The 16,925-nt window shown below is 39.0% G+C and overlaps 1 protein-coding gene across 1 annotated transcript; it reads left to right on the top strand.

The window, feature by feature from the left end:
* Positions 1-317: 317 nt before the first annotated feature.
* ndufa10 (NADH:ubiquinone oxidoreductase subunit A10) lies at positions 318-4,404 on the top strand (the record flags this gene model as incomplete). The annotated part of the gene is made up of 9 exons (XM_061034042.1): positions 318-495; positions 597-812; positions 900-986; positions 1,083-1,204; positions 2,000-2,079; positions 2,184-2,238; positions 2,713-2,798; positions 2,972-3,080; positions 4,251-4,404. Coding segments are annotated over 9 exons (1,002 nt in total), but the record flags the coding sequence as incomplete, so codon positions are not given.
* Between the last annotated feature and the right edge of the window lie 12,521 nt (positions 4,405-16,925).

Raw genomic sequence — 16,925 nt, 5'->3', positions numbered from 1 at the left:
TCTGTGTGTGCGTGTCTGTGTGTTTGTCTGTGTGTCTGTGTGTGCGTGTCTGTGTGTGTGTGTTTGTGTGTTTGTGTGTGTGTCTGTGTGTGTGTGTGTGTGTTTGTGTGTGTGTCTGTGTGTGTGTGTGTGTGTTGTGTGGGGTGGGGGGGTCAGTGTCTCGCTCAAAGGCACCTCAGTAGTGTTCAGGAAGTGACCTGTGACCTCTCCACCTATCAGATAGCTTCTATCGGTCCGAGCTAAATTGGAGTTGATCATTTTAGGGGTTAAACCTTGTTCTGGATCGATGTGGTTCTGGTCTGTGTTAACCCCGTGTGTGTTTCCAGGCGGGGCTTCACACGACGTCAGCGAGAAGCCTGCGTTATGGTTTGTGGGCGTACCTTCTGGGCGAGAGGACGACTCCTCGGTTGTCCCAGTACAGCAAAATCATCACTGTGGATGGAAACGTGGCGTCGGGGAAAGGAGCTCTGGCCCAGAAGTTAGCTGACAAGCTGGGTAAGTGTTTACAGGACGCCTCAGTGTCCTGGTTCATCATGTGGTCTCAGGAGCTCCATGTGGGCACTCTGAGTCCTGACTTTCTATTATTGTCTCTGCAGGGATGCACTACATGCTGGAGCCTGACACGTTCTACATGGACAAGATGACGGAGGAGAAGGAGCCGCTTCCTGTCGACTTTAACGGGATGTGCAGCCTGGAGAAGTTCTACACAGACCCCAAAGCGGCAGGTGGGAACAGCTACAGGCTACAGAACTGGATGTACATGATGAGGCTGCTTCAGTACGCCGACGCCATCGAACACCTGCTCACCACAGGTACCGAGGATGCAGACGACTGTCTTATCTTTCTGAATACATTACAGGGATTCTAAATCCTGAACATCCTGACTTTCTGTTTTCAAGGTCAAGGAGTGATCCTGGAGCGCTCTCCCTTCAGTGACATGGTCTTCCTGGAGGCCATGTTTAAAGAGGGCTACATCAGGAAGGAGTGTGAGTATCTAACTTCCTGTTATGATGTGAATTAGAAAATAAAGAACGAGGTCGACCGACATGAATAACGTTGAATGAAACTGTTGTGACGTGCAGGCGTGCAGCACTACAATGAGATCAAAGGCATCAGCATCTGTGAGTTCCTGCCTCCTCACCTCGCCATCTACATCGACCAGCCGGCCGAGGAGGTGCAGAAGAAGCTGAAACAGAGCGACAAGGTAGTGACCCCCCCCTCCCTCACTCAAAGCCTCTTATTGTGTTTGTCATTTATTTCTATTTTTGTCTTTTTCTGTTCCGTCTCGGACTTTTTTTTTATAATTTAATTTGTGTGGATTTTAAATTCATGTTTATATGAGTGGACCTCAGGAAGAGTAGTCGCTCCTTAGGTAGTGGCTAATGGGAATCCAAAATAATAAATCTAAATCTAAATCCCAGAATCAGAGACTTTAGCCTGCGTGGGGAAATCTCTCTGGACGCAGCAGAAGAACACTTTGACGACCTCGAGATCGTCCGAACAGAAGAAGATTATTATTACATTTACTTCCCACAATTAAAAAAAACCTGCTGTCATCTTTACAACTAAACAACCTCGAATGTATTAGGAATATGTCATGGTTATGTTCAGACACATTAGCACATCCCCGACACACACAACTCACAACCAGCGCAAAGACGAGAAACATTTGTTATTATTATAATGAGCCTGAAACCAAACAGCCTGCTGACACTCGGTGAGGGACCACTTCTTTTTAAAATATTATTTAGCAGAAACACAACTCGACTAACTGGATCGGGATTCAGTGCAGCTCTGCTGACGAGAGGACCCGTTCAGAGCGAGCACACCTTCCTGGTTCACGTTCGTTGCAGTTGGAATGTGAACTTTCTCTCTCAGGGTCGAACGAATGTTTGAATGTAGAATAAAAAATGTCAGCCCTGCAGAGGTCATGTTCAGAGATCACACTTCTTTTTATTCTATCTAAAGTCAGAGGTACATGTCCCTCCTCTCTCCTCAGGCCTTCCTGCAGAACGTTCCTCTGTCTTATCTGAAGAGCATCGAGGACTCCTACAAGAAGTCTTTCCTGCCCAGCATCAGGTCAGCTTTAAAGAAACATTACGGCTCTTTTTCATTTGTTTTAAATAAACACTCAGCCCGTCTGCGTCGTTTTGCGAAACAAACTTTTTGTGTTTTTCTTTCAGCGAAACGTCCGAGCTTCTTGCTTATGATGCAACACAAGCCCAGGATGTTGAACGGGTAAGAGGACGCAGCTGCATCGACACCATTTAGCACAGTGCTTCCCAAAGTGTGGGCCGTGGCCCCCTGGTGGGCCGTGTGGGTACTGCAGGTGGGCCGCGAAAAGTCCTCCACCAAGTATAAAAACAAAAGAAACATCACAATAATGATGATTTACCACGAGTTAACCCTTTAAGTGATTAGTCATGACTATTCATGGACATATTGTTTAGTAGACTTTTGTGTCTATCTTGTCATAATATCATGTTGTCCAATAATTTACCCTAACTGAAAGTTAGATGTAGTCAAAAAAAATAAAAATTATAATGTGCCCTGGAGTAATTTTGTATTTGAAAGCGGGCCGCGGCGGTCTTAAGTTTGAGAAAGGCTGCTTTAGCATCTCTTATTTTTTACATCTGAGACCCCGGAGGCGTTTACCCAGAGGTCTAAATGTGCCGCTTGTTTGTGCATCTCACTAACCGTCTGCCGTCACAGGTGGCCGAGGACATCGAGTATCTGAAGTTTGAAAAAGGACCGTGGCTGGAGCAGGATGACGTCACCTACCACCACATGAGGATGCTGTGAGTTCTTGATTCCAGTTGATGGTTTCCACATTGAAATGTGACGCTCATCACAGATAAACATGTAAACAAACCTGCAGAGAAGACGCTCACACGGTGATCTGAGCTCTTCCTTCTTCCTCCAGGTGAGACGTTAACACCTGTCTTTAACCTCTGTCCCCTTTCTCTCTCAGTGTTGAAGACAAACAGCGGGTCGCTTGTCTGACTCATATTCCAAAGTTTCTGCCTGAGATCACCATCGGAGCTCACGAGTACGACGAGAAGTACACGGCCTTCAGAGCGGTACGTAGAGAAGCAGAAGAAACATGTTAAAGTAACACACGTCAGGCGCTGCATGAGAGCGGATCAAAAATAGAACTATCACCACGGCAACCTCGGCTCTGTGCAGTTCTTAATGTCAGCTGATCTGTTAAATCAAACTTCAGCAGCTTGAAGCGAGTAGAAACAGAGAAACGGTTCAGAAGGTTTTAAAACGTCTCCGTGAATCAGATAATTAAACTTTAGGAGGGAAGAAGGAAACTCTGGTTCTTCAGATGCTCCACACATGGAGGTCGGCGCTCTCAGAGACGTGAAAGAATAACTCAGAGTCAAACAGCTACAGGTCTGAAGAAGAGAAATACTCAGAGTGAGTCGTCTCTCATTGGTTCATGAAGGTGGGAGGAAAACAGGAAGTAAACCAGAACTGTGACAGCACTCATGAGTAACCAATCATAAAACATCCCGTCTCAAATGTGATCATGTTTACAACATCTACTCTGTTTGGAAGACGACCACTATTCACCTGGAGAGACGATAAAAACAACATCACAGCGTGTGCGTGTAATAAACAAACCTGATATTAAAATGTCGGCGCCCCCCCCCTCCACTGAGACCTAAATGTCAGGTCACCGCCTCCTGCAGCGTCACACCGCTCGACTTCAGCAGAGAGGGCGAGACGCACAAAAACAAAACCGTCTCCCATCAATAAACAGAAAAGGTCAAAACGCTTCCTGTGAGAGAGAAAGACTCCACCGCTTCCTCATAACCACGAGATGTTCACATTCACTCTGAAGTAACGAGGGAGGGAGGGGGCGGGGCTTAAAGATAAAAACACACAATATGAAAGACTTCCTTTGTATTATAACGACAAAAAGAACCGCTAACTCCGCCTCTTTAAGACGCAGATAACACGCCCGTCTATTACTGTTCATCATGAATGATGTCACTGATTGACGTGGCGCTCTTCTGTGAAAACTGATGTTTGGCACACTTCACTTGGATCTCCACACACACACACACACACACACACACACACACTTTCGGGTGGTGTCTGTGTTTGGGATGGAGAGCATTGTAACCACGTGTGTGTGTAGACGATGCTTTCAGCTCGCTGTGACATCATGACATGTTTAAATAATGAACGTGTACAGTTTGTTCTTCTTCTCTGTAAACGACCTTTACGTGTGTTTGCAGCTCCCGGGGAAGCAGTACGCTCGTGGTTATAACGAAGACGTGGGAGATAAATACGTCTGGCTGAAATGAGTCCAGGAGTGACGACTCGTCCTCCGTCTGTACATCCTAAATAATGTTTATGTGTTAAATAAAGAAAACATTTAGAATCTGTAAAGACGTCTTCTGTTTTGTTCTGCAGCTCTGACAGATAAAGATCAAACATAAAGAAACAGTTTGATCTCTCAGCTCATTTCTCCTGCACAGTCACAGTTTGAACACTCGGCACTTTTAAAGTGAAAAAAGACTTCAGATTAGAGTTTAAGAAACTTGAACTGAAGCGTTCGCTCTCTTTCATCCTCAAACTGAACGTCTCATTAAAAGTCTTTTTTCTTTGTGTCGACATTTTAATTCAAGAATTCCTCGTTCAGAAGTGTCATTTCATTGAAGCCTCTGAATACTGAACTTTGACCTTCATGTTAAATCCTTTTAACACTCGTTCAGACTCGTTAATGGACGAGGACGTCCAGACGGGAGGGGTCTTTGTGGGGGGGGGTTAAAAAGTCTGACTGCAGACGTGATGACGGACCAGCAGGGGGCGCTCCTTCTTACAGGGTGAGAGAAGCTGCTGCCAGTTTTTCTCCTTCAGGTGCCGCAGTCAGTCTTGTCCTGTCTTGGTCTTGACCCGGTCTTGATCCCTAAATCTCTTGGAGCACTCTGGTCCCCGGTGTGTTTTGGTCTCGGTTAGTCTGCAGGATCCCGTTTGTGCGTCTCAACAACAGCGTGTAAAACGTATAAACGCTTCCTTCTACCTTCTCTTCTAGGGAACAGCTGATCTTTGAATAACAACGCCACAGCCTCCTCTCACCTCCTTTCCCACCACTTGTCTGGTCACCAATCGAAGCGTCCTTATCGCTCCGCCTCTCCTCGCCTCTATGTCACAGCTCATCAGCGTCTCACTTCCTGTTTCTATCCTGCATCTTGCATGTTTTTTCTTCGTACCTGAGTGGTTAGAGTTTGTCTCTGTGAGAGACAGGAGTCTTCTGTCACTGACCTATGCAGGCGGGTGTTTGTGTTTAAAGTCCTCTAACAACACACCCGGCACTCTGTCCCAAAAACACTAAAGTGTTGACAAAGTTTAGATACCAAAACATTAAAGGTTAGTTTGCTTCCGCATTTTAAAGTTATTTTTTGGGACATCTTTGCCTCTATTGGACGGGAGACAAACAATGCACGCAGACCAAAAGGAACTGACCTACAAACAAACAGCCTGCGTTATGATGCTCTGCTTCATCGTCCCTCTCAGTCAGGGTTTGATTATCTGGTCTTAAAGGTTCAATCAGTAAGATCTTTAGTGAACACAGAAAGGTTTACAGACCCATGCAGAGCTGGATAAACACTGAAGCTTCAGAGTCCACCACATGGTGACCTGTGTGAGCATGGACTCTAGAGAGGAGGGGGGTTAGAATTTAGACTGCAGTACCCATTTTAAACACTAGGGGTCATAGTTACATATTGAGTTTTTACATGTTTTTTCATGGAGTTAATTTTGGGTCAGTTTCTGGATGATCGCCCCCTTGTGGCCGCCTCAGAGATTGAGCGTGAACACACGAGAAGAGAAAGAAGACTTTTAGAGTTCGGTTTCCTCGTTGCTGCTGTGGAAACTGTTAGCTTAACGAGCTTAACGATCTTAACGAGCATGATGTAGCTTCCATTAGCCTGGAGAGACGGTGGTCAATAAACGTCTTTACAAAATCAGGACAATCGAAGAGTATCAAACTTTCTCTTCAAATTCAATCAAAAGTTTTTCTTCTGGTTTCTGTAAAATCTTTTTTGGCGCTGACAGACGTGTGTGACCCTGAAGCTGCAGAACTCTATTTTCTCTATTTTCTGACTACCTGAGAGAAAGAGAAGGAGGCAATTAAAGTGGAGTGTCAGTCACTCATTTGTATTCTGCTGACAGAAGAGACGGATCATCAGAGAGTACAGAGGAGGAAAACATCACCTGAGAGTCTGCTGCTTAACACTAACAGACGCTGCATTTCTCCTCCTGAAGAGATGACGGGACCACGCCGTCACAGGAGTGTGTGTGTGTGACGGCTGTCAGAGTGTGTGTGTCTGACTCTGATTGACACACACACTCTGACGGCTTGATAATGACGGGTTTTCCCTTTATCTGACACTTCCACAGGAAATGAGTTTCTATATTTGTCAGGACGCTCTGCGTGATGAAAAGTAGTTAAAGGAGGAAACGCTTTTTCCCCGTCTCTCTGAGAAAATCATTAACTTGTGTTGTTGAGATAACGACGTCTGAAAAAAAAGAGAATCACTTTCTTCACTGAGCAGATCCAGCTCCTCACGCCCGGCTCCATCACACCTCTCCACTGACCGCACGTTTCCACGCCGCCTCATTGACCTTAAAAAAACACAAACATCAAATGATAACAAATAACAATGTGCAAACAGCTTCAAACATGTTCTTCAACATCTCTACAAACAGAAACCTGCACACAAACAGGAGACGCTCTGGATTCAGTTTGCAAGAACAACAACAACAACAGCTGACCCTGTTCTGCTCTCTGATTGGTCTGCTGACTCATCAATCCTTCTCATAGCAACCGTTGCCGGGCACCTCTCGTGAGACAAAATTTCTGATGATCTTTTACTGTATACCTTGCTTGAGAGGCCTTACTGGACAACAAGGAGTTAAAACAAAAGTTGCTGATGTATTCAGAGAGACAGAAGACATGGAGTAAGTGAGACTTTCTTCAGGCTGCTGGTGGATCTGTAAACGATGATCATCCTGCAGGAGAAGAAATGACAAACCACACAAACCTCACACTGATTCCACCGCTCCGTTATTATCCAAACATCTCGAGCTAAAGAGTCATTTCCTGAACATAAATCTTCCTCGAGGAGAACTCGGTCGTTTGTTAGTCTTAATAATCAGATTCACAGTTTTCCTCCTCTGCGTCTCTCTGATGATCCGTCTCTTCTGACACCAGTTTAATTGACTCCTTTGTTTTTAGTCACGCTGCACGAAACAAGGTTGGTTTCTCGAAGGTATTATAGATGTATAATTTTATAATTATAGATGTATAATTTTATAATTATAGATGTATTGTTTTATAATTATAGATGTATAGTTTTATAATTATAGATGTATAGTGTATTGTTTTATAATTATAGATGTATTGTTTTATAATTATAGATGTATAGTGTATTGTTTTATAATTATAGATGTATTGTTTTATAATTATAGATGTATAGTTTTATAATTATAGATGTATAGTGTATAGTTTTATAATTATAGATGTATAGTTTTATAATTATAGATGTATAGTGTATTGTTTTATAATTATAGATGTATAGTGTATAGTTTTATAATTATAGATGTATTGTTTTATAATTATAGATGTATAGTGTATTGTTTTATAATTATAGATGTATTGTTTTATAATTATAGATGTATAGTGTATAGTTTTATAATTATAGATGTATAGTGTATAGTTTTATAATTATAGATGTATAGTTTTATAATTATAGATGTATAGTGTATAGTTTTATAATTATAGATGTATAGTTTTATAATTATAGATGTATAGTTTTATAATTATAGATGTATAGTTTTATAATTATAGATGTATTGTTTTATAATTATAGATGTATAGTGTATTGTTTTATAATTATAGATGTATAGTGTATAGTTTTATAATTATAGATGTATTGTTTTATAATTATAGATGTATAGTGTATTGTTTTATAATTATAGATGTATTGTTTTATAATTATAGATGTATAGTTTTATAATTATAGATGTATAGTGTATAGTTTTATAATTATAGATGTATAGTTTTATAATTATAGATGTATAGTTTTATAATTATAGATGTATAGTGTATAGTTTTATAATTATAGATGTATAGTTTTATAATTATAGATGTATAGTTTTATAATTATAGATGTATAGTTTTATAATTATAGATGTATAGTTTTATAATTATAGATGTATAGTGTATTGTTTTATAATTACAGATGTATTGTGTATTGTTTTATAATTATAGATGTATAGTTTTATAATTATAGATGTATAGTGTATAGTTTTATAATTATAGATGTATAGTTTTATAATTATAGATGTATAGTTTTATAATTATAGATGTATAGTGTATAGTTTTATAATTATAGATGTATAGTTTTATAATTATAGATGTATAGTTTTATAATTATAGATGTATAGTTTTATAATTATAGATGTATAGTTTTATAATTATAGATGTATAGTGTATTGTTTTATAATTACAGATGTATTGTGTATTGTTTTATAATTATAGATGTATAGTTTTATAATTATAGATGTATAGTGTATTGTTTTATAATTATAGATGTATAGTTTTATAATTATAGATGTATAGTGTATTGTTTTATAATTACAGATGTATAGTGTATTGTTTTATAATTATAGATGTATAGTTTTATAATTATAGATGTATAGTGTATTGTTTTATAATTATAGATGTATAGTGTATTGTTTTATAATTATAGATGTATAGTTTTATAATTATAGATGTATAGTGTATTGTTTTATAATTATAGATGTATAGTTTTATAATTCAATCAATCAATCAACTTTTATTTGTATAGCGTCAACTCATAACAAGTGTTATCTCGAGACACTTTACAAGAAGCAGGTAAAATACCTTACTCATTGTCTGTTAACATTACAAAAGAGCAGGTAAAAGACCTTACTCATTGTTATGTTACAAAAAGCAGGTAAAGGACCTTACTTATTGCTATGTTACAAAGATCCGGCCTATCCATCATGAGCACTTTAGCAAAGCAGCAAAAGTTACAGTGGTAAGAAAAAACTGCCTTATTAAAAGGCAGAAATCTTCGGCCGGATCCCCGGCTCATGACGAAACAGTCTTCACAGGCCTAGACTGCGCCGGGCTTGGAAAGGGATAGGGGGAGAGATGGGATAAGATGCAGGAAGAGGGATAGAGAGCAAGGGGGTGGGGGGAGGTAGACCGTCCATCAGCAATCCGGTGGGGAGGGGAGGGGGTGTGGGGGGTTGTTCTGGCAGGCCGCCAACCCACGATCCGGTGGGGAGGGGGTAGTGGTGGGGTGGGGGTTGTTCTGGCAAGCCGTCAACCGACGATCTTGAGGAGCCTAGGGGAGCTCAAGAGCTCCCAGGAAAGTAGGTGGTTAGTGACTGAGATTTATAGATAGATACATGCAGTAATATGATGTACTGTATATGCAGAGAGAGAGAGAGAGGAGCTCAAGGTGCCAGTTCCCCCGGTAGTCTAAGCCTATAGCAGCATAACTAAGAGCTGGTCTACACCAGCACCAGCCCTAACTATAAGATTTATCAAAAAGGAAAGTTTTAAGTCTAATCTTAAAAATACAGACTGTGTCTGCCTCCCGGACCCCGGCTGGAAGGCGGTTCCAGAGGAGAGGAGCCCGATAACTGAAGGCTTTACCCCCCATAGTACACTTGGAGACTGTAGGTACCACCAGCAGGCCTGCACTCCGGGACCGCAACGCTCTCAAGGGACAGTACGGCACTAGTAGCTCCTTAAGATAAGATGGTGCCTGGCCATTTAGAGCTTTGTAGGTGAGAAGAAGGATCTTGAATTCTATTCTAGACTGTATAGGGAGCCAGTGCAGAGAAGCCAGGACAGGAGTAATGTGGTCCCATTTCCTGGTTCTGGTCAGTACACGAGCTGCAGCATTCTGGACCCGTTGAAGAGTCTTTAGAGATTTGCCAGAGCACCCTGACAAAAGAGAGTTACAATAATCCAGTCTGGAGGTAACAAATGCATGAACTAGTTTTTCTGCATCACTTTGCGACAGGATATTCCTGATCTTGGATATATTACGAAGGTGAAAGTAGGCTGTTCTTGAAACTTGACTGATGTGAGAGCTAAAAGACATATCTTGATCAAAAATAACTCCTAGATTCCTAACAGTGGTGCTAGATGCCAGGCTGATGTCATTAAGGACAGTCACATCACTAGAAAAAGTCTCTCTGAGGTTCTTAGGGCCTAGCACAATAACTTCAGTCTTGTCTGAGTTAAGTAGCAAAAAATTTCTGGTCATCCAGGTCCTAACGTCCTTAAGGCATGTTTCTAGCTGACATAACTGACTGGTACCATCGGGCTTCATTGATACATAAAGCTGAGTATCATCTGCATAACAATGAAACTGTATGGAGTGTTTCCTCATAATATTTCCCAGAGGAAGCATATATAATGTAAAGAGAATCGGTCCAAGCACTGAACCTTGTGGGACTCCATGGCAAACTTTAGTGTGCATAGAGGACTCATCATTAACATGTACAAACTGAGATCGGTCTGATAAGTAGGATTCAAACCAACTTAAAGCAGTCCCTGTAATTCCAAGCAAATGCTCCAGTCTGTACAACAGGATCCGATGGTCAATGGTGTCAAAAGCAGCACTAAGATCTAACAAGACGAGCACAGACAGAAGTCCCCTGTCTGAGGCTAGAAGTAGATCGTTTGTAACTCTAACTAGTGCAGTCTCAGTGCTATGGTGGACTCTAAATCCTGACTGGAACTCTTCAAATAAACTGTTGTCATGGAGAAAGTCACACAGCTGTTTAGCTACCACCTTCTCCAGGATCTTCGAGATAAAAGGAAGGTTGGATATAGGTCTGTAGTTAGCCAGAGTTCCTGAGTCCAGAGTAGGCTTTTTAAGTAGAGGTTTGATTACCGCTACTTTAAATGTCTGTGGTACATAGCCTGCCAGTAAAGACATATTGATCATATCTAATATGGAGTTGCTAACTAAGGGAAAGACTTCCTTAAACAGCTTGGTTGGGATTGGGTCCAAAATACAGGTTGACGGTTTCGATGCAGAAAAAATGGAATGTAGCTCTGAAAGGTCGATTGGAGAAAAACAGTCGAGACTAATATCTGGTCCTGGAACTGTCTCTGCCGTAACAGACGTATCTGCACCAGGTAAGGGCAGGAGGTTACCAATTTTGTCTCTGATGTCTAGAACTTTGTTGTTGAAAAAGCTAAGGAAATCATTACTGCTGAGGGCTAGAGGAATACAAGGCTCAATGGAGCCATGACTCTCTGTCAGCCTGGCTACAGTGCTGAAAAGGTATCTAGGATTGCCTTTGTTTTCCTCGATTAGAGAGGAGTAGTAGGCAGCTCGGGCGTGACGTAGAGCCTTCATATATCTTCTATGACTATCCTGCCAGAAAAAACGAGATTCTACCGTTTTGGTCGAACGCCATATTCTTTCAAAATTCCGTGATGATTGTTTCAGAGTACGGGTTTCTGAGTTAAACCATGGAGCCACTCTCCGCCGCTTGACAACCTTCTGTTTCAGGGGAGCAATCGAATCCAGAGTAACTCTCAGTGAATCCACTGCACTATCAACAAACTGATCTAGCTGAGAGGGACTAAAGCTATCGTAAGAGTTTCCAACTGGGTTGAAACACGGTACTGAATCAAAAACAGCTGAAATAGCTTCCTTAAATCTAGCCACAGCACTATCCGACAAACTTCTAGAAAGCACACCTCTTCCAGGCAGAGGTAATTCTAGTAGGACAAAATCAAATGTAATAAAAAAATGGTCTGATAGCAGAGGATTTTCTAGGAAAACTGTAAGGTTATGGATTTCAATTCCATAAGCTAAAACAAGATCCAGGGTGTGGTTAAAATGATGAGTAGGTTCGTTTACACCCTGGGTGAAACCAATAGAGTCTAATAGTGACATGAAAGCTGTGCTCAGGCTATCATTATCAACATCCACATGGATATTGAAGTCACCTACAACAATTATTCTATCACTGCTAAGGACTAAGTCTGATAAAAATTCTGCAAACTCAGATAAAAACTCAGAATATGGGCCAGGAGGGCGGTAAACTACAGCAACTAGAACTGGCTGAAAGGTTCTTGAGACTGGATGTGGAAGACTAAGAACAAGGCTTTCAAAAGAAGAAAAATTCAGCTTTGGTCGAGGGTTAACTAAAAGACTGGAATTAAAAATAGCTGCTACTCCACCACCTCGTCCGGTGTCTCGAGGTATATGAGTATTAAAATGACTGGGAGGAGTGGATTCATTCAAACTAACATATTCATCTCGACACAGCCAGGTTTCAGTCAAAAAAAGTAAATCAATGTGCTGATCTGATATCAGATCATTCACTAAAAGAGACTTGGATGCTAAGGACCTAATGTTCAAAAGTCCGCAGTGAATCCTCCGATCTTGTAGCAAAATCGTATTCGTAGTTTTGATTCTAATCAGATTCTGATGATTCACGCCGTTTGGATGACTTATAAAAATGGGTCTGGGCCGGGGGACAGACACAGTACCTATAGTATAACTACAGTTCGATTCAGAATTACAGCTATAGTGACTGGGAGACAGATCTAAGTGTAAGACTGCAGCTCTGCCTCCTGGTCTGAACTCTGTGTTGTTGTCAGGGTTTTGGACTAATAACCTCTGCTATGTTTCTAGATAATAGAGCTGCACCGTCCAAAGTGGGATGGATGCCATCTCTAGCTAGCAGACCAGGTTTTCCCCAAAAAGACTGCCAGTTATCTATGAAGCCCACATCGTGTGCTGGACACCACCTCGACAGCCAGCGGTTGAGTGATGACATGCGGCTATACATGTCATCACTGGTCTGATTTGGGAGGGGTCCAGAGAACACTACGGAGTCCGACATCGTCTTAGCAAAAGTACACACCGACTCCACATTAACCTTAGTGACTTCCGACTGGCGTAGTCGGGAGTCATTTGTGCCGACATGAATTACGATTGTATCAAATCTACCTTTAGTCTTTGTCAGCAACTTTAAATGAGATGCGATGTCGCCCGCTCTGGCCCCGGGTATACACCTAACTATGCCCGCTGACTTCGCTAGCTTCACGTTTCGGACTATGGAGTCTCCAATAATCAGAGTTTTATTCTCAGCGGGTGTGTCGCTGAGTGGGGAAAATTTGTTTGAAACGTGAAGTGGTTGGTGGGGAACCGTGTGCTTCGATTTTCGACTATGCTTCCCTCGGACAGTAACCCAGCCACTGCCTCCCGGCTGCTCGGGAGTTACCGGGGGGGAAGCCAAGCTATGTCGGCCCGCACCGGCTACAGGTGGCTGGCTAACTACTGCTGCATACGATGACTCCGACTCAATGGTGCGGAGCCGTCTCTCTAACTCAGACACCCTCGCCTCCAAAGCTAAAAATAAACTACATTTCTTACAAGTATCATTATCACTAAAGGAGGACGAGGAATAACTTAACATCTGACACGTAGAGCAGGAGAGATCAGGAGAGGGAGAGACAGAAAAAGAAGCCATTGTAAAGCTAACTGTTAGGCTAAGCTAAGAGTAGGTACACAGTAACACAGTGCAGAGGAGAACAGAACAGAAAATGATGCAATACGCTCACCGTAGTACGCTGCTCTGCTCAGGTGCTGCTCGCTGCTCTGCTCAGGTGCTGCTCGCTGCTCTGCTCAGGTGCTGCTCGCTGCTCTGCTCAGGTGCTGCTCGCTAATTATAGATGTATAGTGTATTGTTTTATAATTATAGATGTATAGATGTATTGTTTTATAATTATAGATGTATTGTTTTATAATTATAGATGTATAGTGTATTGTTTTATAATTATAGATGTATTGTTTTATAATTATAGATGTATAGTGTATAGTTTTATAATTATAGATGTATAGTGTATTGTTTTATAATTATAGATGTATAGTGTATTGTTTTATAATTATAGATGTATAGAGTATTGTTTTATAATTATAGATGTATAGAGTATTGTTTTATAATTATAGATGTATTGTTTTATATTTATAGATGTATAGAGTATTGTTTTATAATTATAGATGTATAGTGTATTGTTTTATAATTATAGATGTATAGAGTATTGTTTTATAATTATAGATGTATAGAGTATTGTTTTATAATTATAGATGTATAGTGTATTGTTTTATAATTACAGATGTATAGTGTATTGTTTTATAATTATAGATGTATAGAGTATTGTTTTATAATTATAGATGTATAGAGTATTGTTTTATAATTATAGATGTATAGAGTATTGTTTTATAATTATAGATGTATAGTGTATAGTTTTATAATTACAGATGTATAGTGTATTGTTTTATAATTATAGATGTATAGAGTATTGTTTTATAATTATAGATGTATAGAGTATTGTTTTATAATTACAGATGTATTGTGTATTGTTTTATAATTATAGATGTATAGTGTATTGTTTTATAATTATAGATGTATAGTGTATTGTTTTATAATTATAGATGTATAGAGTATTGTTTTATAATTATAGATGTATAGTTTTATAATTATAGATGTATAGTTTCATAATTATAGATGTATAGTTTTATAATTATAGATGTATAGTTTTATAATTATAGATGTATAGTGTATAGTTTTATAATTACAGATGTATAGTGTATTGTTTTATAATTATAGATGTATAGAGTATTGTTTTATAATTATAGATGTATAGTTTTATAATTATATATGTATAGTGTATTGTTTTATAATTATATATGTATTGTTTTATAATTATACATTTATAGTGTATTGTTTTATAATTATAGATGTATAGTTTTATAATTATAGATGTATAGTTTCATAATTATAGATGTATAGTTTTATAATTATAGATGTATAGTTTTATAATTATAGATGTATAGTGTATAGTTTTATAATTACAGATGTATAGTGTATTGTTTTATAATTATAGATGTATAGCTTTATAATTATAGATGTATAGAGTATTGTTTTATAATTATAGATGTATAGTGTATTGTTTTATAATTATAGATATATAGTTTTATAATTATAGATGTATAGTGTATTGTTTTATAATTATAGATGTATAGTTTTATAATTATAGATGTATAGTGTATTGTTTTATAATTATAGATGTATAGTTTTATAATTATAGATGTATAGTGTATTGTTTTATAATTATAGATGTATAGTGTATTGTTTTATAATTATAGATGTATAGTGTATTGTTTTATAATTACAGATGTATAGTGTATTGTTTTATAATTATAGATGTATAGTGTATTGTTTTATAATTATAGATGTATAGTGTATTGTTTTATAATTATAGATGTATAGAGTATTGTTTTATAATTATAGATGTATTGTTTTATAATTATAGATGTATAGTGTATTGTTTTATAATTATAGATGTATAGTGTATTGTTTTATAATTATAGATGTATAGTGTATTGTTTTATAATTATAGATGTATAGAGTATTGTTTTATAATTATAGATGTATTGTTTTATAATTATAGATGTATAGTGTATTGTTTTATAATTATAGATGTATAGTGTATTGTTTTATAATTATAGATGTATAGAGTATTGTTTTATAATTATAGATGTATTGTTTTATAATTATAGATGTATAGTGTATTGTTTTATAATTATAGATGTATAGTGTATTGTTTTATAATTATAGATGTATAGAGTATTGTTTTATAATTATAGATGTATTGTTTTATAATTATAGATGTATAGTGTATTGTTTTATAATTATAGATGTATAGTGTATTGTTTTATAATTATAGATGTATAGAGTATTGTTTTATAATTATAGATGTATAGAGTATTGTTTTATAATTATAGATGTATTGTTTTATAATTATAGATGTATAGAGTATTGTTTTATAATTATAGATGTATTGTTTTATAATTATAGATGTATAGTGTATTGTTTTATAATTATAGATGTATAGAGTATTGTTTTATAATTATAGATGTATAGAGTATTGTGTCCAGGTTCTACAAAGTCTCCAGAACAGCGAGTCCTTTGATTCAGATGAAACGCCGCCCCCTCTCCACTCTGGAGGAAGATGAAAGTCCGGCCTTCGTCTGAGGTTCTCTTGTCCTCTTTTCCAACTCCTCTCCCCCCAAAGAGCCCAAAAGGAGCCCCGGGGGGGACAGATCCAGATCCTCTGTGTTGAAAGTTCGTGAGAGCAGAGGAGATATTTCCAGCTGCTGTATTTCAGCGTCATCCTTTTTTAACAAGCCCAGACTGAGAACTGCAGAGCGGAGAAGGTGAAGGTGAAGAAAACGTCACCTACAGGCAGAAGAAGAAGAAAAGGACAAATGTGCTTTTTACTGCCTTTTTGAGCCGATTAAAGGACGACATGAAACGAGAGCGACTGTCCGAGTCGAATGCAAACGAGCCGATTACTTCAGCAACGAGAGCGAGCTGAGAATGGAGGGGTAAAAGAAGTCGTCCACAGGTCACAGTCAGCAGACAGCTGAGGCCGGATGTCTGCCAGCAGCTGAAAGAGGTTGTCGAGCTTCAGGTCTGCTCAGACAAAGGCAGCGTGACAGCACGGCGGCCTGCTGCAGTCACAGAGAGCTAATGGAGGATGGAAAACATGAACTGTGCAGAGGGCGGCTGCTGCCACTTCCTGTGTTGGATAATGTAACACAGAGGGAAGAGAGGAAGTTAAAGTGGGATTGAGTTGTAACTCTGCAGAGATGTCGGATCAATAACGTCACTTTACAGGTGAGAGAGAAACTCTGCACGAGATCCTACTGCTGGTGTGCACACAGTCCATGGTCAACACCCCCCTCCCCCTCCCCCATCCCCCCTCCCACTCGTTTGGGGATAATTTTCCTGAATATTCCCCGGTGCATTCACACATGAAAGTGGTC

This window comes from Labrus mixtus, unplaced genomic scaffold (genome assembly GCF_963584025.1).
Source record: "Labrus mixtus unplaced genomic scaffold, fLabMix1.1 SCAFFOLD_139, whole genome shotgun sequence".
Taxonomy (NCBI): Eukaryota; Metazoa; Chordata; class Actinopteri; order Labriformes; family Labridae; genus Labrus; species Labrus mixtus.
This window is presented reverse-complemented; position numbering and strand designations above follow the sequence as displayed.